Genomic DNA, 23,367 nt, shown 5'->3' with positions numbered 1-23,367 from the left:
CCAAGCTCGGCACTTTGCGGAGCTGATGGAGACTGTAAGGGCTCCGCAGAACATGCTAGAACCTACTAAAATCACAGGGCGCACTGTCCCCTACCACCAGGCAGCCCCAGCCCCCACAATCTCGTTCCCCATTCCCACTGCCTAGACCTCCTAGCCCATGCGAGCTGTCCTTCACGGCGTCCAGATCGGACGTCTCGGACCCAGCCACTTCCATCTTGCAGGCCCCTGTGGGCGGCTCCTTACCGCCCTTACCTCATGTGTCGCAGAGGGTAGAGTTCCAGGCACTAATGCAGCTTGCAGCTACAGCCACGGACGTTTCCTGGCCAGCAGAACAGGAGGGAAAGGGGAACCGCTTCCTCCAGTAGAAAGAGCACCCACAGCATGCCCTCTCTTTATGCCAGGACTTCCTGGAACTGCACCCTCAGCCTCCAGAACAGCAGAGTCTCTGCTTCATACTGCAGGAGCCCAAGATGCAGGCCTAGGCACATTTCCCACTATTGGGAACATGGTCATAGAATTGGTGCAAGGTTCCACCTTCACCAAGGGGGAAAAGGACCCAACCTGTCCGTCCAAGCCTTGCAGGACAAAGGATGCAATGTTTAAAAAGGCGTACGCATCGGCAGCGCTGTCAGTCCGAGCAGCAAATGCCATGGCTATACTGGTGCTCTACCAGAACCAGTTAGCAGAGAGGCTGCAGGAAAGGGATACAGAAGCAGACACAGGGGAGCTCCAAGCGGTAGTAAAGGCGATGATTGACCTAATGGGGGAGTTAGGCCAGGCATCAGGGAGGTCACTGGCAGTGATGGTTTCCGCCCGCCGGCATTTGTGGCTGATGCAAGCCAAGGTCGTGGAGATGTGAGAGATGTGCAACCGTTGATGTGAGCCTTGAGAGGTCCCACAAGGCCAAGGCATCCAAGTTTTTGTTCTTTCCGGCTTACCGTCAGTGCGCAAGGTGGCATTCGCAGCCTGCTGGGGTAAAAGGGTCTGAACATCGCCCTCCACCCCAGAGTAGACAAGCAGGCAAAGGCAGAGCCAACGGCAAGGGACCACCGCAGGCCAGGGGTAACCGGTTCTCCGAATGGAGACCAAGGCCGGGCCTAAGAAAGACCCGCCTCCTCCCAAAGCCAAAGCCACCAACCATCCCCCCCCACAACCGGACTGACCAACGGCAATGACCCATGGCAAGGCTGTACTCAGGACTCCTGGGTGCTATCGACAATGAGACACGGATACACTCTATAATTCCACATAGGTCCGCCACCCTTCAAAGGTGTGCTTCTCACCACAGTCGCACCAGCGAGAGCGATACTCCTTCAACAGGAGATCGCAACCTTCAATCGAAGAATGCTGTATGCTTGGTAAGTCCAAGCGATGCCCTCAGTGGCTTTTACTTCCTGGTACCCAAAAGGGACGGCGGTTTTAGACCAATTATTGACTTCAGGGTCACTGGACAAGTGGTTCACATCGATTGACTTTCAAGACGCCTACTTTCACATCCCAGTCCGTCCCATGCACAGAAAATATCTGCGCTTCGCCTTTCAAGGCAACGCATATGAATTCTGCATGCTGCCATTTGGCCTCTCACTGGTGCCCTGCACATTTTCAAAGTGCATGGATGCAGCACTGGCTCCACTCAGGCTGCGGGGTATTAGGTATCTGGACGATTGGCTAGTTTGTGCGCATTCAAAAGCGCGCGCAGAGGAGCACACAAAACAGGTCATAGATGATGTGACAAAGTTAAGGCTCTCAATACATCAACAGAAGAGCAACTTCGTACTGTCTCAGTCCACAATGTTCCAGTGGATGAAACTGAACTCTGTGAGCATGCTTGCCTAACTGTCGGAAGACAAGATTCGGTCGTTAGAAACCACACTCTCACTATTCAGAGAGGACGGTCTCCTACAGGTCAGAGTATATCAAAGGTTGTTGGGGCTGATGGCAGCCACCTCGAGAATCCTTCCACTAGGGCTTCTGAGAATGCGCCCGCTTCAAGCCTGGGTAAATACATTCAGGGTGCACCCGGTCCGACATCGGTACCGGCTGGTGCGAGTGTCCAGACAATGCCGGAAGACACTGGAGTGGTGGCTCCGTCCTGGCAATCTTCACCTTGGATCGCCCCTCGGATCCCCTCACAGAAGGGAAGTGGTCACTACAGATGCCCCCAGCCTGGGCTGGGGAGCAGTCTGAAATGGGAGAGGAATAAGAGGTCAGTGGAAGGGAGCAAGCACACATAAATGCCCAAGAACTGCAAGCAGTGAACTTGGCGTTATCTCATTTTCGGCAGCAGTCAGCGCACAAACATGTGCTGGTCCAGACGGACAATACTACAGTGGTAGCCTACATAAACCACCAAGGCGGCCTGCGCTCGCCGGGCCTTCACCACACAGCGAACAGACTCCTGTCCTGGACACACAGAAACTTGCGTTCCATCAGGGCAGTTCACCTCTCCGATGTGGAGAACAATGCAGCAAACCTCCTGTCCCGAAGAGCTCTAGACAGCTCGGAATGGAGACTGCATCCTCAAGTGGTGCAACAGATTTGGGAGATGTTTTGACCTGCACGAGTCAACCTCTTTGCCACAGCCGAGTCCACTCATTTCCCCTTTTGGTTCCCCATGGAGAGAGACGGGGACCCCTGGGAGTAGATGTGCTAGCTCACCCCTGGCAACAGGGGCTATTGTATGCATTCCCTCCACTACCATTATTACCCCTGACACTAGAGAGGATCAGGGTGGAGAGAGCACAGGTTTTGCTGGTTGCACCCAGATGGCCGAGACGCCCCTGGTTTGCTCTCCTCTCCGACATGTTGTTGGATCAGCCGTGGCAGCTCCCGCTGCGCAAGGACCTCCTGAGCCAAGCAGAAGGGTTATTATGGCACCCGAACCCAGCCAAGCTCCAACTTTGGGTCTGGCCATTGAACGTAGCCATCTATTCAGATGAGGTTTGCCAGATGCTGTAGTAGAAACACTGCAGTCTGCTAGGGTGCCGAGCACTAGAGCCCAGTATTCATAGTTTTCCAAGACTGGTACCTTGCCGAAGGTCACGATCCTGTGACCTGCCCTATTGAGACGCTATTAACCTTCTTACAACACTTGTTTGACACAGGAAAATCAGCATCCACTTTGAAGGTATACCTGGCAGCAATATCAATGTGCCATGACAAGACTGACTCGGTGTCCCCGGGGCACATTTCCTGGCAGTGCAATTTCTTAAAGGGGCTCGGAGGCTTCGTTCTCCCATGAAAAGTGTGGTCCCCAAGTGGGATCTAGAACTGGTGCTGTGGGCCCTTATGGGTCCCCCATTCGAGCCCATGGCGTCAGCAGAACTGCGCCCAGTTTCATTGAAGGTGGCATTTTTAATAGCCATTACGTCTGGCAGACGAGTAAATAAGCTTCATGCGCTATTCATTGATAACACATGCATGGCTTTTACTGGAAATGACTTGCAGGTAACATTAAGATCAAATCCTTCCTTTTTGCTAAAGGTGGTATCCTCATTTCATGTTAACTAACTAGTGGTTTTGGAAACTTTCAGACCTCCCCCACACGAGTAAGAGGAGGACCGTAGACAACACACACTATGCCCAGTTCGGGCTCTGCACTGTTATCTGGATAGGACAGCCTCCTGGAGACAGTCCAACCAACTGTTTGTCTGCTATGGGTCCCACTCTAGAGGTCAGGCCTTGTCGAAGCAACAGAGTGACAGATGCGATACGCTTGGCGTATGAACAGACGGACTCCCTGTTACCGGGGGACATTACCGCCCATTCTACCAGGGGCCAGGAAACTACTTGGACTTTCCTTCATTGCTCCTCCTTAGATGAGTTATGCAATGCTGCTACATGGACAGGTAGTCAGACATTTGTGCAATTTCACCGCCTTGCAAACTGAGCAAGTTCGTCTCTGGGCTCTAGGGTGTTGCAGGCTGCATGCCCTTAGACGTCATGTGGGCTCTGAGCCTATCGCTGTGGAGCTGTACTGTCGGTAATCTGGAGCCACGACAGCTTTGGTACAGCTTTCCCAGAGAATGACAGCCATTACCCTTTGAGGTTGTGTCCCCAGCTGACCTGTTTTTGAAAGAAAATGGCGATGTGCTACTGTGAGGAGGTCCATCTTCAACACGAGGTGGGATGGACTCCCCCCTCACAGCAGCTTTTTTATATATGCTCAGTGATTGACAGTCAGAGAGGCTCTTTCCCATTCGGTAGTGGTTGTAATTCTCTTTCAGGGAACCAGGGTTATGGTAATAACCTAACGTTTTTTGTTGTTGAATAGGATCAAAAGTTTGAGATGGTTCCAACGAGTGACAAAGATATATGTCTATATTTATTACAATGGGCACTGTACACTTTGATAAAAGTAAATGGTTTGTGGCAATTAGTAGCTCTAATCCTCTGGATGTAATTGAATCTTTGTTGTGCAGGGTGTCTTTGATCTTGGACTGTTGTGTGACTCGATTGAATTAGAGCTAAACTCCTTTAGTCCCTGGAGTATTGAACAGGTTTTTCCATCACTGTTTCCAGCAGGGTATTATTTTCTCACAGCAATTAACAGAGGCCAGGGAGTCTGCATGAAACGAGAATACTTGCTCAGTTAAAATGGGAATATTTGCATATTTCTGTACTGTATTTTGTTTTTTTGTTTCAGGTCAAAAGGGATCTGCAGATTGCATTTGACACTGTGCAAAAAATATCTCATGTTACTTAATGCATCTAAGAAGCAAACCATGTATAAAAATCCATCTTGGACTATTGTTACACAGTTGAGGTAATAAAAAAAAAGTTCCTTATTATAAATGCTTAGGAATATGGGTTGATGAGCATCTTACATTTAACCATCATATTGACAAACTGATTTCAAAGGTAAGACCTAAATTAGGCTTCCTTTTTAGAAATAGGAAGATCTCTTCTCAGTCTAGCAGATCAAAATTGGTGACTACTACTATTCTCCCTATCCTCGATTAAGGTGATTACATTTACCAGTTCACTTATACTCAGTCTTTACCTAAACTAGATGTATTTTACAACTCGTGCTGCAGATTTGTGTTAGAATGTCCCATCTTGACTCATCATTGCGACATGTATGTAAAATTAGGCTGGCTTTCACTTACAGACTGAAGGCTTTATCATTGGTATTGTTCTGTGTTTAGGTCTCTTAATGGGCTGGTGTCATTATTTAACTTCTCTGGTTAATAGGTGTGATGCCAACTATAATCTGCATTTCGGTAATTCTACCAGCCTGGTAGAATCCTGATTAAGGATCTGTACACATTCGGGTGAATGTCCTTTTCTTATGACTCCTAAAATTATTAAGTCAGTACCACACATGATATTGTGTTATTTTATTGTATATGTTTGTTGATAGGACCCCCTTGTAAATGAGATCTAAGTCTCCCTGGGCTAAATTCCTGTATAAAGCTGTCCATCTGTGAACTCCACAGTTACTCAGGGAAGTAAAGAATGTGTAAACAAGGACAGAAATACTTACAAAAGCAATCCTTGCCATAATTTTATACATTTGTTACTTTATAAACTGATGGTTTTAAACTGGTAGCAAATATTTTGGGGAATATCCGGTCCCTTTTCCAGCTAGGTAGATGTTCAAAAAAAAAAAAAAAAAACAGAAAATAAAACTACTAGCAGGAAATCTCCCCTCACTAGCATGTCTCCTTACCGTATTGACAGTTGTTGCCATAGTATCCAGGTGAACATGTACAGACGTAACGCCCTGGTCGGATGTAGTTACAAGTGTGTCGATTCAGGCAAGCATCGCCTTTGCATGGGATCACCTCTGCAAAGATCAAAAGTCAGAATGGGATTCCTCCTGTTCAAAGGTGCCTGACACCAGAGCTGGCTGAGTCAACCAGACCCACAGCAAAGATATTTCCTAAACTCCCGGCTCAGCTTCCTTGGAAGCCTCTATGTAAAAGTACAGTGAGCTAATGAAAGGACTCACTTAATATGTATTGTCATCATAGGTATATCTTCCTATAAAAAGATGCACACATTATGGTAAAGGTAAATTATGATTTATTTGATGGTATTAAAATATATTTATCGATCAACAGTGAACTGTCAGGAGTGCTTGTAAGGAAATAAATGGCAGATATTTACTATTTCTCTAGATGAGTTCTCCATGCTGTATCAGCTTTCCCTATGACCTGTGTATTTTCAATAGTGACTGTTTCTTCTTTATAGCAAGTGTAGCACTGAAATATTCACAAAGGCGTTCTCCATTTTTTTGTTCACTAATTGAAGATGAAAAAAATACCAACAAAAAAATCAAATATCTTAACGTGTGCTTCTTTTTCTATATCCAAGTACAGTTATTACCCAACAGCAATAGAAAGTGAACACAAGTGACCAGGCATCCTATCATACCTGTCTCACAGTGCTGCCCAGTGAAGGAGTCGGGACACACGCAGGTGTAGTTGTTCACCCTGTCAATGCACTGGCCTCCATTTAAACACGGCTGCGAGTCACACTCCTTTATCTCTGAAACACAAAGAAGAAAATGTACCTAAAATCTGGGGCACAGAATGGTTAATTCACTGAAGCCCTTGTTGTATTTTAAACTGGACTCATACCCAGGCTACCATGCATTATCAGTTACAGACTAGAGATGCGTTCATTTCATCTTCACATGTTTTTCAATCAGTAGCCTTTATCCAAGTCACATGAAACACATTTATTATTTTTAAGTTTCCCATTTAGAACCATAATGCAATATGTTTATCTTACCAGAAAATGAATGCAGACTTTTTAAATTCATAAACTTTGCTGACAAGATATAATGTTTTGATTCAAATTGTCCATTGAAACAGATGAAGCTGTGCTCAGCTGATCGGTACTGTGAAATCAGGAGCAGCCATTGAAATATGGAAAATAGACAGCATGAAAAACCTGCATTGGCATAAAGTAAGTTTCAGGACACATCAAGACAGCAGGTTTGACAGACTTTAGTAAGTGCTGACAATAAGTGCTGGGCTGACAGGTGATACTTTTGTGTCCAAGGTAAAATTAATCACAGGGAACAGATTTCCAACCATAACTTCCCTGAAATGATGAGATGAATCAATACAAACCATTAGAACCAATAAACCTGTGCATCACCCTAACTGTCCAATAGTGAATGGTTCAGAGCGCACTCACCTGTTTCACAGGTCTCTCCAGTGTAGCCAGGTTCACACACGCAGGTGAAATGACCAACTCCGTCCACACACACCCCTCCGTTTCTACACAGACTCCCTTCGCATTCATCCATCTCTACAGAAAACAAACAGCCATTCACGTCACACTTACTTTTAAAGTTATATATTGAGAACCACTCAATCAATGGCAATAACGATAACACAGGCTATATTTTCAGAACCATTTTGCACAGACACTTGGCACAAGAAGTTATTTTCCATGGTAAACATGTAAATAAACACTCAATTATACTATAATATTGATATCTGAGCAAGAAACGTTTGACCAGAAACCTTTATCAAAGTCACAAGAAACAAATTTGAAACTGTATTATTAAAATGAAGACAACCTCTTATATCGGGGGTTAGTGTAAGAGAAAGTGTTCAGACTGACAGTACCTATTTCACAAACAGGTCCCTTATATCCTGACGGGCACAGGCAGGTGAAGCTGTTTTGTCCATCGATGCATGTTCCACCATTCTGACAGGGTTGCGAAGAGCATTCATTAACATCTAGGGATAAAAGAGAAGGTTCATTACTGAACACACCTCTCACAGTGTAAACCATTTTCTTGCTTTAGGTCTACAGACAATGCAGTGTTTGTTAATTAATGCTAAGCGTATCATGTACAGTTGATTCCTTCTAACCATAGCTAATACATTTTAGTCGCTCCTCCTTGATCTGTGGACATGCAGTATATGTGTTAACCAGATTGCACTGTAAAACTTGTTGAAGATGAGTTGAACAGAGGGATATACAGATCAATGGGCCAGGCCACTCAAACTTATTAGCATAGGTTAAGCAGTCTACTCAAGAATCTTCACAGGCGGTTCAAGTAATGTTTTACAGTCTACCTGTCACTGTAAAAAAGTTGCCCCCAAATGTTGATTGTAGCTAACTACACAGCATGACCAATGTGGCAATGCCCCTACAGTACCTATCTCACAAACAGGTCCCTTATACCCGGGCGGGCACAGGCAGGTAAAGCTATTTTGTCCGTCGATGCACGTTCCATCATTCTGACAGGGGTGCGAAGAGCATTCATTAACATCTAGAAGAAAAAAAAAAAGAGTTGGACTAAAAACAGCCCCAAATAGTCTAGAGGACAAAAGTTTTGATAAATGTCATTTTCAGAGTCTTAACTTTAAATGCAAGATGGCATCTGTAGAAACGTTTGTCTACTTTCTTATAGCTTTAACTACAAATGTATGATATTTAAAAGAAAAAGTGGTAGCATCAAGCTTGTGTACAATATCTGAGTTGTCACTTTAACTACAACCGGATAATCAGTACTGCATACAGAGAACATTGTAATATGATCTTGCCAGGTCACATGCTGATCAGATGGGTGACTGCCAAGGAAAGCTGATGGCTCAGTAGTGTGTACGTTTTCCATCTGGGCCAGATCTAACAGACAAGCATGAAGTTAGAAGGTGTGTGTTGTAGGAGGAGGTTTTGTTCTTTGTACTAGATCCTGGCTGAATTCAGTTCAGGCACTAGAAGTTAACTACATGCATGGAAGAGCCCATACCTATCTCACAAAGGGGTCCACTAAACCCAGGCAAGCACAGGCAGGTGAAGTTGTTTGGTCCATCGATACATGATCCACCATTCTGACAGGGGTATGCGGAGCATTCATTAACATCTAGGAATGAAATACAAGAGGTGAATATAAAAAAACAAATGTCTCCAGCATTTGAGTGGAGACCTGTCACAGATAATTCACAATGAGCAATAAGCTGGTTCCAGACTCATCCACACAGCTATGCCTTGGTGCACAATGGAGTTGGTTTTGGTTTATTCAGTTCATCTGTCTGTCATGTTTTCAGGAATCCTTGCAGTGCTTTACCATGGTGCAGTAATGATGGCAAGTACAGAATTAAAGATGTACTGAACCGCCTCAGTTTATGGATTTATTGGGATTTAGACTAATTACAGTATCAGAAGGTGGTCCAGTGTCTTACCGATCTGACACCTTTTGCCAGTGTAGCCAGAGGGACAGGAGCAGGTGTACGAGGGGTTTCCAGTGATACAGTCATCAATGCAGCGGCCTCTGTTCAGACAGGGGCGCAGGTTAAGGCAAACAGAGCCTGGCAGAGGAAGAAAGAAACAGCAAGGATGTATGATCAGAACTCTTTTATCATTCTTCCCATCTCACGCCATTGTATACTCCATTTTCACACTAAACAAAATAGCACCATATATACAGCTCCTCTTATCCTGTTTACAATTTTGAGCACAACACCAAGCTTTCTCAAAGACTTTCTAATACACACCATTGAGAATCCCTAATGGATATAAAGTACCATGTACTTATCATGAAATTAAAAGCCCTACCAGATCCTGGACCTTCTACTACTGAGAAAAACAAGTCTAGTGGTATAATGCTGGAATATGTTTCATCTCTGGGAGTTCATTTGAAAGTAGCTAGCAGAAACTATCTGAGTTTTCATCTTGGACCAGCTCTGAGCAGACATCACAAAATGAGAAAATTATGAAAACATATAAGCTTGTCCAGTTCCGTGTAGCTAATTGGTCTCAAAACTTTGTCAACTTGGGTTTTAAAATATCCCATTCCAAACCCTCACTTCCTGTTGCAAGTTATACCAGATCACACACCCAGATTGCCTCTTCCCACCCTTATCACTCAGTCCCATACAGTTTAACTCACACTGGAGCTTGCTAGTAAACCTTGCTGTAGATTAAAAACTTCTCATCCCATTGGGCAGCCCAACCAGGTACTGCTTGAACTGAGGGTTATAGGGAAACTGAAATACTGAGTTGCTGATATCAGGCTTTCACTAGATCTCACAGAAATTCAAATTATTTAGGTGTTCCTCCAATAACCCTTGGAGGTTGCCTGATCCCTGATGGATCTGTTGATGTCTCATACCCGAGTCGTTGCAGCCGCCCATCAGCACCAGGGCATCATCAATGCGGAAGACCCAGCGCCCTGGGATGCCCACGTTAGTGGTCTCCTCCACGTCCACGATGTCCTCGGTACGAGAGCCCGGGATGTTGAAATATCTCTTCCCATCTCCTGCGTTGAAGCCTGCCTGGGAGCAGAGCAGGGAGGACTTAATTTATGAACTGAAATATTTGTGACACATGACTACACAATGTCCAAATGTATGTCAAAGCATGTAGCATGAAATGCTCTTGTGGTCCTTGCTATGTTGGAAATCAGGGAACACAAGAGAAATAAGGACATAGAAATCACCAGTAGCAAGATACATTCATGAACAGCAACACCATGCTTGTACTCTGAAATCTATGAATGTTGAACTTGTGGATACCCCTTGCCCAGGGAGGTGAATATAAGACACACCTGTTACAAAGAGATGCTGCATGGGTACATATTATACAAACTGAATCGCCTAATGGGATGAATGTCATTTACTATTTTTCTATAATTGTGCATGTTTAATGAATTGTAACATTGTATGTTGTTAGCATGTTTGTATGCATGTGTATATGGTTTTGAAAACATTATGTCATATTTAAAAAAAAATGTAAATGTAAATACTTTTTCAACAGACATATTTAATAATGTCACTGAAATGTTTAACTGATTATGAATACATTATTTGATTTGTAGCAATATGTTGTCCAAATGGCTGTAATTAAATACTTTACTTAACGTGGTGATTATTATTAATGTTACTAATAGATCAATTAACATGAATAATAATATAATAATCTTTATTAATTGTATTTAATGCTCTAGGTATTGTGTTCTCACAGAGAATTGGTCTGTGGCACACTGATGAAGGCCTGTGGCTGCAATACGTTTGCTTTGCTTTGAAATTGTCTCTTTTATGTGTTAATCTCCTGTTTTGAATCTTCTAGCAAAATGCATTTTTGTAAACAAAAAAATGAAACTAACATTTGATACTGTTTGGTGAGTGCTTGACATTTTTCAACTTTTTTATGGACTTAATTTCTGAACTGAAATTGTTACTTCATATGACTAATGTACAGTGTGATTATAAAGTAAGTTTACCACATTAATAATATGGTGCGTTGATGTGGTAAACGTACTTTCTAATCACCGTGTACAATGTAAAAAGCATCTGAAAAAGTACAAAGGGAGTCCCTTATAGCCTGTGATTTTACATAAAACATTTATGTAAGTTGTGAAAAGCATTTCAAGACTTGGTACCTTTTCAACTTCTATTTTTCAGGGGATCACAAAATACTGTTACAAAACACTCACCTTTATTTTGAGCCCTCTCTTTATTGAAACTTCACAAATCCAGTAACACGGGTTGCAGGCTCTGTTACTTATTGTGAGCATTTTCAATGTATTCGTTGTTTCTGACAAGCAGCTGACAAATCGTGGTCAGGGTGGAAAATTCCATGCTAAGGAAAATCTCAGAATTCATAGTGTTCCGGTGAAGAACCCCAGTCAAATAGTTACTCCAAAAAGTGAGTGATTATTATAGCCCCCAAAAAATAAACATCAAAAAGGAGCCATAGAAATGCCACATTACATGGCAGATACCTCTCAAACAGCACAGAGTGTATAAGATAGAAAGTTGCTGGTGTTTTCAAACACACTGCTGGTGTTCAGATCCTACCTGTGCAGCGATCCCTCCCAGCCCAGCGAAGTCACCCCCGCTACTGGCATGCATCCCTGTGGTCCAGGTGATCTGCTCGTAGTGGAAAATAGTGAAGGAGAGTTCCCCATCCGTGATGAGCACCCCCTGGAACGTGTTCACCTGACAGAGGAGATGCACAGGAGCGGTCACACTTCTGCTGCTATGCACCTAAACTGTGGGGCTCTATTCCTTTTCACATTATTAATATTAGAGAAATCTTATATCCAAAGATGGAAAGGCATACTCAATTGATGGGTTCAGCTTGTTTAGGAGGGACAGCCTGGACAGAGGCTGGGTGTTTATAAGAGATACATTCTAAGTAAAATTAACCAGGTGAAACTCAATGAGAGTCAATTTGCAGTCAATTTGTATGTCAAGCTACAGACCCAGATATCAATGATAGCAATTTGTAAATAACAAATGAGAAATGCTTGCAAAGAAGGTGCTGTTATCAAGGCAGGCTGGTGATTCATCCTGTACTTTCAATAGCATCTGTAATATTGGGAATATTATTTCAATTCATATGCTAGGGGAATAAATAGCAATCTTGAGGGCCACCTGCACTCTTTGAATATCCACATCTAAATTAATATCAGTCATCTTATGGCAAGTCTGGCTGTGTGTGTATATATATCTTTGTCCGCACATATATTGCCAGTCAATTTCCCAAAGCACTCCCCAATGTCAGGGGAGGGGTATGGGTGACGTGATTAACCCTAGTCAACATTTTAGGTACAGCACAGAGACCAGGACTACAGGACACAGTTGGAAATGACTGTGTGTGAGGCGAGAGTGTATTAAATGGAATGTCCAGACAGTAATTTATGTGTACAGAAATAAAATAATTTATTTTTATTTTCTATACACCACAAAAAGGATTAAATAACAAACAAAAAAACAAAATGGTGTGAGGGAAGGAGTGCAGGGGTGAAATCCAACACAAACTGATGACACGTCTTTAATTTGTCTTCGTCGTGACCATAAACAAAAAAAAGACAAAAGAAATGTTAGTATTTCAAAAAAAACCCGCTGCACAAAACCAGTCTCTCCCTTCACCCGTGACTCCTCCTACTTTTTCTTTCGGACCAACCCCGAACACAGTAGTACGTTCCCTTTAGTATGTAATGTCCCGCCTCTGTAGTCAGTGGAACACCAATCCCCAGCTGACACGTGTCCTTTTCCTTCACTTGACTCCAGTGGCTGGAAGTTACATACTCGTACTTCCGCCCCTCACCAAGGTGCCGCCCCTCAAAAGATGACTTTTGCCATGGTCACGAGATCTTGGTAAGGGAAGTCCCGAGTTGGTTTGATGCCACCTACTGTCGGGAGGCTGAATCACAGACCGAAACCCCTTTGACTCATCACATATCCCACCCCTCAGAGTGGAGCCGAAGGAACACTCGGAAACCTCTAACCCTTCCCTTTTACCTCCCTCCCGGGAAAAAAAATCAGCATTTTGATGTAACTTACCCGCACGATACCTTATTTGAAAGGCGAAGGGTTGGAGCGCCAGGTACCACCGCGTAATCCTAGCGTTTGAATCCTTCATCGTGTCTAACCACTTTAAAGAAGCGTGATCTGTGATGAGTACAAAGGGTCGTCCCAGAAGATAGTATTTTAAAGATTCCACTGCCCATTTCACTGCCAGGCATTCTTTCTCCACTACCGAATACCTCTGTTCTCTGGGCAGTAACTTCCGACTGATGTATAGTATCGGGTGTTCTATACCATCTCTCTCCTGGGACAGAACCGCCCCCAGACCAGTCTGCGATGCATCTGTCTGCAGGACGAACTCTCGGCTGAAATCCGGGCTTATTAATGCTGGGGCCTGACTCAAATTAGTTTTAATAGATTCAAAGGCTGTCTGACACTCTGCACTCCACTTAACTTTATTTGGAGCGTTCTTTTTAGTGAGATCAGTGAGAGGGGCGGCTATAGTGGAAAAGTGTGGAATAAAGCGGCGGTAATAACCAGCCAACCCTAACAGTGATCTCACCTGGGTTTTCGTGGTAGGTACCGGTGAATCCAACAAAGCCTGGACTTTTGAAACCAACGGTTTCACTCTACCCTTACCCATTATGAAACCTAAATATTTAGTTTCTTCTTTTCCAATAGCGCACTTTGCCATGTTCGCTGTGAGCCCCGCCCTCCTCAGAGACTGTAAGACGGCTTCTAATCTAGTCAAATGTTCTCTCCAGGAAGAACTATAAATGACTACATCATCGATATACGCAGCTGCATACTCTCGATGAGGTTGTAAAACCCTGTCCATTAGTCTCTGAAAAGTAGCAGGCGCTCCATGAAGTCCGAACGGCATAGTACAAAATTGAAAAAGACCCTCTGGGGTTGAAAATGCCGTTTTCTCACGAGAGGCTTTCGTTAATGGAATTTGCCAATATCCTTTCGTCAGATCCAGAGTTGAAATAAACCGAGCTTGCCCCAGTTTGTCTAAGAGTTCATCTACTCGAGGCATGGGATATGCATCAAACTTGGAGATAGCATTCACCCTCCTAAAATCGATACATAATCGTAGTGACCCATCTGGCTTGTCTATTGGTACTATTGGGCTACACCACTCACTTCGGGAAGGTTCAATTACCCCAAGTTTCAACATACACTCCACCTCCCTTCGAACAGAATCTCTCCGACTCTCTGGAATGCGATACGGTCTCTGTCTAACTCTTAGACCTGGCGGAGTGATAATAGCATGTTCGATCAAATGCGTTCTTCCAGGCACGTTAGAAAACACATCACTGAACATTTTAATTAGATTGCTTACCTCTTCACGCTGATCAGGAGTTAATTGTTCCCCCATCGGGACCTCAATTGCTGACTCTGACTCAATTGAGGGTCCAAAATCCTCTCCCTCCTGTACAGGAGATATAAAATGGACTTCCCGTTCTTTCCACGGTTTCAGGAGATTAACATGATAAATTTGACTTTCTTTCCGACGCCCAGGCTGTCGGATCTCATAATTGACTTTACCAATTGCTCGAATAACCTGAAAGGGACCCTGCCATTTAGCAAACAACTTAGATTCCGATGAGGGCAACAATAACAACACTTTATCTCCAGGTCGAAAGTTCCGAATTCTTGCATTTTTATTGTAGCTTTGTTGCTGCTTCTGCTGTGCCGCTTTGAGATTGTCATGTGCCAATCGACCGACTAATTCTAAGCGATCGCGTAACTGCAACACGTATTTTACTACATTTTTAGACTCCTTTGACTGTTCTTCCCAGCCTTCTCTTATGAGATCCAAGATACCCCGCGGCTGCCGACCGTACAAGAGCTCAAACGGGGAAAACCCCGTTGAGGATTGTGGTACCTCGCGAACTGCAAAGAGCAAGTAGGGAAGCAGTTTAGCCCAATTGCGTTTTTCTTGATCTACAAAGCGGCGCAACATATTTTTCAAAGTCTGATTAAATCGTTCAACAAGCCCATCCGTTTGTGGATGAAAAACTGAGGTTCTAATTGAACGAATTTTCAATAATTTATATAGTTGCTGAATACAGTCTGACATAAAATTAGTGCCCTGATCAGTGAGAATTTCTTTCGGGATTCCCACCCTAGAGAATATTTTTACCAATTCATTCGCTACAGCTATTGCATTCATAGAGCGTAAGGGAACAGCTTCTGGATATCTCGTTGCGTAGTCCACTACTACTAAAATATACCGATATCCTGACTCTGTTCCCTCCAGAGGGCCTACTAAATCTACACCAATCCTTTCAAACGGAACCCCAATAATTGGAAGTGGAACCAGAGGTGCGGGGCGAACTGACTTAGGGGCAGCTAATTGACATTCAGGACACTCCGATACATACTTCCGCACCAGACCATAAACCCCAGGCCAAAAAAACCGGGCCAGAATTCGTTCCTGAGTCTTTTCAGTTCCCAAATGACCTGAAAATGGAATGTCATGCGCCAATCTCATGACTTCTGACTGAAAAGGCCTAGGAACCAATAACTGTTTTACGAGCTGTCCCGTCCCGGGAGCCCGGGTTATTCTATATAATAAGTGCCCAGATACAGAAAAATGCGGAAATACCACCGGTTGTCCTTCCTGCATATCCTTCCCCTCGATATATCTAACCCGTTTCCAAGCATACTGTAACGTGGGATCATTTTGTTGTTCATATCCCAAGTCAATATCTCGGTCCCAATGGTTAGGTACACAGAGAGGAGTGTCTTTTATTACATGACCTTCCACCTCAGTAACCTCGCAGCCCCGGTTACACTGAATACCTACTCCCTTTCCTTGCCGTTTCAGCGATTGGTTTACTTTTGTGTCAGACCCCTCCCCTTGTCGTCTCAGAGTTCCCTCATATTTTTCCACCCGACGCTCTCTTTTTGTTTTTCTTGGGCGGATTTTAGGGTTAAACAGGTCGGATTGCAACGGAAAAATCTCGCCAATTGTTTTCTCCTGTTGCTTTAATTGTCCCCTGGTAGAAACTAAGACCATTTCCCGACCTAAAATACGATCAAAAAACGGCCAGTCTCTTCCCAGGAGAACAGGGTATGGTAAACATTGCGCTACAGCCACTTTAACGCAAGCTGAATAATCACCTACAATAAGTCTAACTTTAGTGGTGGGATAAACCCGAGTTTCTCCATGAATACAGGAGATAGCCACTTTACCCTGTGGCTCCCAGGCTACCCCATCCAAGAGAGCTTGCCGAATCAATGTTTGTGCACACCCAGAGTCCGCAAATGCGTAAGTACTCTTTCCCCCGACCTGTACTCTTAACTGATAAGGGCCCTCCCGACATTCCCCAGTGTTCCTACCTGTTACTGCTGACCAGGATCTTGTCGCCAGGTCCACCTTTCTTACTGGACAATTCCTGGCAATGTGTCCAGGCTCATTACATTGGTAGCACACTTGGTTAGGAGGCATCAACGGAGTTAATCTGTCCTGCGAGTCCGCGACCGGCAGGTTAGGGGGATTCTCTCTCGCCCAGGATGGGGCTAACCTCGACCTCCATGGTCTGAAGGTCCGGTTACCCCCTCTGGGCTTCATTGGTTGGTTGGTCCGAGTTAGTTTAGGGGCAGGAGTGGGGTCTGACCCGGCACCTTCGTTTGCGTCTTCGTAGGCCTCCGCCAGGAGGAGGGCATCCTCGAGAGTGGTAGGTCTATTCCTCTTAATCCACTCTCGATTCCCTGGCGGTAGTATAGACGCAAACTGTTCTATAACTATTTTCTGCACCAGTTCTTGGGGTGTATGTTCTTCTGGCCGCAGCCACCGGGTGCACTGATCTAAAAGATATTGTCCCGCAACCCGGGGCCGCATCCCCTTGGACAGCTGGTATTCCCGAAAACGGCGCCGGTATGTTTCCTCCGTGATCCCGAGGCGTGAGAGAATGGCTTCTTTAACTTTAACATAGTCCCCTGCATTCGTGGCCGTCAGGGCTCGATACGCTGCCTGAGCTTCCCCTGTCAGGCAGGGTGCCAATTTCATGGCCCAGTGTTCCCTAGGCCACTCTGCAGCCTCTGCCACTCTCTCAAACGTAATCAAGAAAGCCTCGGGATCATCTTCCGAGGTCATCTTCTGAAGATTAGGCTGAGCTGCAAACATCCGGGCAACCGCTCTCTCTGATGTTGATATTGATAGTTTTTCTACCAGCTGTCCCAAGAACTGGGCGAGCTGTTCCAGGTGCCGTGTCTCTCTCTCCTCTCGCTTCTCCTCCTGCTCCCTAAACATTGTCAAAACTGTAGCTGGATCCATTTTCACTTCTGACACCACGTGTGAGGCGAGAGTGTATTAAATGGAATGTCCAGACAGTAATTTATGTGTACAGAAATAAAATAATTTATTTTTATTTTCTATACACCACAAAAAGGATTAAATAACAAACAAAAAAACAAAATGGTGTGAGGGAAGGAGTGCAGGGGTGAAATCCAAAACAAACTGATGACACGTCTTTAATTTGTCTTCGTCGTGACCATAAACAAAAAAAAGACAAAAGAAATGTTAGTATTTCAAAAAAAACCCGCTGCACAAAACCAGTCTCTCCCTTCACCCGTGACTCCTCCTACTTTTTCTTTCGGACCAACCCCGAACACAGTAGTACGTTCCCTTTAGTATGTAATGTCCCGCCTCTGTAGTCAGTGGAACACCAATCCCCAGCTGACACGTGTCCTTTTCCTTCACTTGACTCCAGTGGCTGGAAGTTACATACTCGTACTTCCGCCCCTCACCAAGGTGCCGCCCCTCAAAAGATGACTTTTGCCATGGTCACGAGATCTTGGTAAGGGAAGTCCCGAGTTGGTTTGATGCCACCTACTGTCGGGAGGCTGAATCACAGACCGAAACCCCTTTGACTCATCACACTGTGGTTATCCAAATTTGAAAGCTGTGAAATAAAAATGTTAAACACGACAGAAGTGGTTGGCCTCCCATTTCAATATGTGTTCACAAACGGCCACATTCTTTCCAATTGAGTCTGGTCTGCACATATGAATGGTCTTCCCTTACCGGTGAGAAGGAGCTGCCCCCAAAGAAGGTGACTTTGTGCCAGGTGGCAATCAGAACCCAGGTAGCGGTGAACTCAGGGAACTCTGGGAAGTAGCGCTGGATGTCCTCTGTCGCCCTCTGCAGGATGGCGGGGTCCTTACTCTCGCGGTAGTACACCTCCCCGGCACGCCTGTTATCCACGTCAGACCAGAAAGGTGCTAGGACTCGCCGGTCTCCTGCAATGGGGAACGCCACTGGCGTGAACTGGGACACCTCGCGAAGGAACGACACCAGACCATTGTTGTTCACCTGTGCCACACAAATACAAAGCATAATGAAGTTTACCAGAAGGCTTTTACACATAAGTGTTTCATAAGATTTGTGGATAAATTTAATACACCTAGAGCTCACCAAATATGCCAAAATATTAGCCATGTAGATATGAACTCTGTATTTAATATTTGGTTTAGATATGTGGTGTACAAAAGAAGAGTGAATACTCACTAATCAACTTAAGAAATTAATATGTTGTTCATATATATGTTTTTATATATATATATATATATATATATATATATATATATATATATATGCAAATATGCAATATATTTTAGTACTGAAAACTTTTTATACCTGGAATAGTCGCTATATATATATATATATATATATATATATATATATATATATATATATATATATATATATATGTGTGTGTGTGTGTGTGTGTGTGTGTGTGTGTGTGTGTGTATTTTATATATCCTAATATCGCATATATTTACCACGTGTGTGGTGTGTGTATATATAATATATACTATAGATATATATATATATATATATATATATATATATATATATATATATATATATATATATATATAGAAAAAAAAATTAATCCACACATCACTGTTTATTAAATTACATGTGTTTGACTAAAACTTCTCACAAATGCAAATATGAAAATGTAATTTACGGAGATAATTTACACATAAATGTATCATCAATGTATCAAATGTGTATCATTTTGTATAATTTTACGATAATACGTATCAATGTTACATGAATTACACATGTAAAAAAAACGTGTATCACATTTATGTGTTAACTAGTTGTTTCCCAAAGGGTTCTCATCACGTCAGTAATTTTGAGAGAAAGTAATTTTGGCACGGGCATAATTTGATCATAATTGGCTGTTTGCAGGCACACTGCCTATTGCATAGGTTCTTATCTTACACACTGCCTTCTCGCGACATATATATATATATATATATATATATATATATATATATATATATATATATATATGTTTACACAGATAACCATGAAAAAAAGAGTAGATAGCGTCTCGCTTTGTTTCAATTTGACAAATTTGTCAACACTAATGATTGGACAGCTGTCAGATCTTTCACTTTCCCTTTGGCGACTCACTCGCCTTCAATTTTAATGCAGAATACCGTGAACAGCCTCTGCTTGCTTATGACTGGACAGCTGCATAAAACATGGCAGATATTTGACTCTCCTATTGGTTACAGTCAGTACCTGCACCTGAAACAGACACAGTTTATGTCCCACCCATCTAACTTATGATTGGGCTACCGCAGAGACAATGCTGATATTTAATTGGTTGATCGTATTGCAAAAGCTATTCAGGAAAAGAAAAAAATGTTGCCTACAAACAAGCACAGCATAAGCGAGCAACACTGTCAACAGACTGCTGTGGCGTTTTTGTTAGAAAACGTGTTTAAAGCTTTCTTTATTTTCACACGCTACGACCCGCCAGAAATTTGTTGATGACCCATAATTTAAGAACAGCTGCCGCGGGCACGATGGCCTGGCTTCGCGGGCACCACTTTGAGGACCACTGGGTTAGTGTTAGTGCTAGATTTAGAGTTAGGGATAGGATTAGGATTATGATTAGGTTTATATTATGCAAGTACATTGCATAGCATAATAACATTGTAATTTTGTGTAAGTACACATGTATTTACTAAGTAACTGCTATGTAAATACACATTAATTAGAGATGTGTAGTGTTACATAATGGTCTTTATTTGGACAACAATTACAGCATTTTTTTCCCCCTTAAATAATCATTTAAAAAACAACAACAGCTGACTTAGTCTTGTTAGCAATGCAATTCTCAGCAGGTAAATCAAGATAGTCTCGCTCCATAACCTTTAGTCTCACATTCTGGAATACTGGACTAAGTCTAACATGGTCTTCAGCAGATATAGTCTTGTGGCTATGAACCTTGCTGATCTTAAACTTTTTCATTTTCAAAGATATGATGAAAAACAAAAATAAGACAGGAATGGAAACCCTATAACATGAATGACACCGGGGTAAAAGAGTCATTTTTAAAACCTTTCCATTCTACCTTTAAGATCTATGTAATCTTTGTTCTATAGTTGTTTTATATAATCCAACAGAATTGTATGCTATAACAAATTATATATATATTATATATATATATATATATATATATATATATATATATATATATATATATATATATATATATATATATATCATATACCAGCATTGAATAACTCCAGCTAAACTGCACAGCTGAGCAAACACATTACTGTGGTCAACATGCATTTCGGCAAACTGCTCAATTAATTCTGTGGATAAAACACATTTCCCTAAATGTATTACTTCCTTTTGTGGGTGAACTGCAGGATTCTGCCAAGGGAATGTAGAACTGAGAACATTATTCTCTTGACTTGAAAGAAACTGAGGGAAATCTTTTTTTTTTTTATTCACAGATGGCAGTTAGTCTATACTCTTTTATGGATGTCATTCATCACTTGTAACATTTTTTTTTAAATGCAATGGAAATCAGGGATATATGCATGAGGGGACGATGACTGTTGTTTCACAGAACAGGGTAAATAATTAACGACACCCATGCAAAGATGCAGCACCTCCAGTCACTCACTCTATCAATAGAATGAAAGCCAGGGCCAGGGTTTTTATTGTTGTAAGTTTGAATGGCCATACCTAAGAAAAAATTATTGGTATTTTTGGATAGAGAAGCAATAAAAAACAAGAAAGGTGATTTTCACCAGAAAATCACGTGTTTCGATGATACAACTCAGTGAGAAGAGTATCTATTAAAAAAATAATGCATTTATTTGATCAAGAAACAGGTTTAACACTTCAGCTAATCCTTTTTTTGTTTAATGTGATCTTTGCCTATATCCCAACCCCCTTCCACCTGCTTCCTGTCCTCTAGTGCCTCAGCATCACAAGGATAGCGAGGATACGCAATGATTCTAAGCATGTAACGCTAAAACAAACGAGCAAACATGTAAACACAGAAGTTTGAAAGCGATTCTTTTTGAGGAACGATTGTGTTTTCTGTTTATCCCATGCTAAATGATATATTTATTTTGTTTCGTTTAATGAATTAAACTTTTCTGTTGCTATGGGGAGCTACAAACTTGGCAAAGATGTTTTTGTCGCTACTGTAACAGTAATCATTGTAACAAACACCATTGAAACAGCCCATTAAAACCGATGAAACTGCTCTCCTCTGGCGTTTACTTTTTTTTTTAACACAAGCTGACCATTGAAATATGAAAAATAAATACACTTTGGGAGAGTCAGTTGTGTAGTATATAGATCAGCCTACCAGGGAAAGAGAAACAAGGCCAAAGCATGTGTGGTATGCGCACTTCTTACACCAACCTGATATACTTATTTTATTTTCCATTTAAATAGTCTGTATTTAATAGTGCCTATTAAAAAAAACAGTTTGTCCCTGTGCCTTCTTGACACTTCATTAACACCAACGTAGTGTTTATGATGAATGAATCCTTCCATTATTAACGTTGCAGCACTTACCACTATGGCAGCAGACCACTTCTGACCACTGGGCCTCACTGCATCCCAGTTCTTCACTACTGAGACCCTAGTGTCCTTAACCAGTAATATACACTTTAAAGATGCAGTATACAACAAATTGAAATCCTGAAACTGCTGATGCAGGAAATAAAATATTTTTATAATCCAAAAAAAAAAAGGATCTAATTGGTGAGCAGGCTTATCCTGTGTGTGTGTGTGTGTGAGCTCTGGCCCGTGTTGTGTTTAGTTGGAGAGAGCGGAAGGCTGACAGGCTGAGCACGGCAGGGAGGAATGGGGAGAGACCACATGAAAACGGGCATGCTGTTTTTACAAGCTGCTCCGTGCCAGCCTGCAGTCGGTGACAGGGTCATTTACATTCCCCTCCGACTGGGCGCTCGGCAAGAGTAAGGGCTGCAGGTCCCGGGGGGAGAGAGAGAGAGAAAGACGTGTGTGTTTGTTCAGAAAGAAAGCTGTGCAACCAAACGAGTGGGGCTGGATGCTCTTCAAGCACACACCTGCTGAGCCTGTTTCTTGTATTTGACCATCTGTCTAAGAGGGGATGTGTTGGCAAGACCGTCATTACATTCTGAATGAACTATACCGGCCGTGCCCAGAAGGGTAAATATTAGCATAGAGCTTTTTATCATGACCAGTGGGTGTGGAAACATTGGTAACACTTCACAAAACATTCTTTAAGAATGTGAATATGTTTTTCTTAAATCATAGGGGCGTGCCAATGGTTGTATTTTCTGCGTAATCCCCTATTAAATTAAACGTATTAATAACTGGGCTAATTTCAGAACATAAAAAGCTATCTTTCCTTCACCGAAAAATTGAGTACCAATCCATGGCAATTAACTTCAGAACTGAGTGATTATAAATTGACTGGAAGCAAAATTTCCTTTCATACTGCCAATGAAAATATGTCACAAAACTAGAAACCTATTTTCTATTTTAAATAGATTTGGCAGCCACTATTTTCTATTTTCTATTTAAATAGTTGACTCTTTTGCCCCCCTGTGGTTTTAGTTAGTTTAATCACGACAGGTTCCATATTAAATCACTCAGATCGATGTTTAGAATGCTAACCGATATTTTAAGTGCAGCTCAGAAACCAGGACCAGAGGACAGTGTAAGAGGAGATAGACTCAGGACAGAGTGGTGAAAGTATGGAATGGGCTACCTATACATGTTGCTGAGGCAGAATCACTGGGATCCTTTAACACCCAACTTGAAAATGTTTGGAGATCAATCAGCTACTGGAAATCGGAAAGCGTAGAT

The 23,367-nt window shown here is 42.7% G+C and overlaps 1 protein-coding gene across 3 annotated transcripts in view; it reads right to left on the bottom strand.

The window, feature by feature from the left end:
* The window catches only part of sned1 (sushi, nidogen and EGF-like domains 1), an 80,420-nt gene that overhangs the window by 39,319 nt on the left and 17,734 nt on the right, over nt 1–23,367 (bottom strand). The window contains exons 2-11 of one of the 3 annotated variants that reach the window (XM_041264648.1): nt 18,262–18,549; nt 11,769–11,909; nt 10,082–10,244; nt 9,153–9,278; nt 8,720–8,833; nt 8,126–8,239; nt 7,587–7,700; nt 7,150–7,263; nt 6,379–6,492; nt 5,672–5,788 (exon numbers count right to left, since the gene is read on the bottom strand). In XM_041264648.1, coding sequence (XP_041120582.1) covers nt 5,672–5,788; nt 6,379–6,492; nt 7,150–7,263; nt 7,587–7,700; nt 8,126–8,239; nt 8,720–8,833; nt 9,153–9,278; nt 10,082–10,244; nt 11,769–11,909; nt 18,262–18,549 — 1,405 coding nt within the window. The remainder of the gene's footprint in view (nt 1–5,671; nt 5,789–6,378; nt 6,493–7,149; nt 7,264–7,586; nt 7,701–8,125; nt 8,240–8,719; nt 8,834–9,152; nt 9,279–10,081; nt 10,245–11,768; nt 11,910–18,261; nt 18,550–23,367) is intronic. The other 2 variants (XM_041264649.1, XM_041264650.1) reach the window with 2 other exon arrangements.

The sequence above is a fragment of the Polyodon spathula genome, chromosome 11, assembly GCF_017654505.1.
Source record: "Polyodon spathula isolate WHYD16114869_AA chromosome 11, ASM1765450v1, whole genome shotgun sequence".
NCBI classification, from domain to species: Eukaryota; Metazoa; Chordata; class Actinopteri; order Acipenseriformes; family Polyodontidae; genus Polyodon; species Polyodon spathula.
This window is presented reverse-complemented; position numbering and strand designations above follow the sequence as displayed.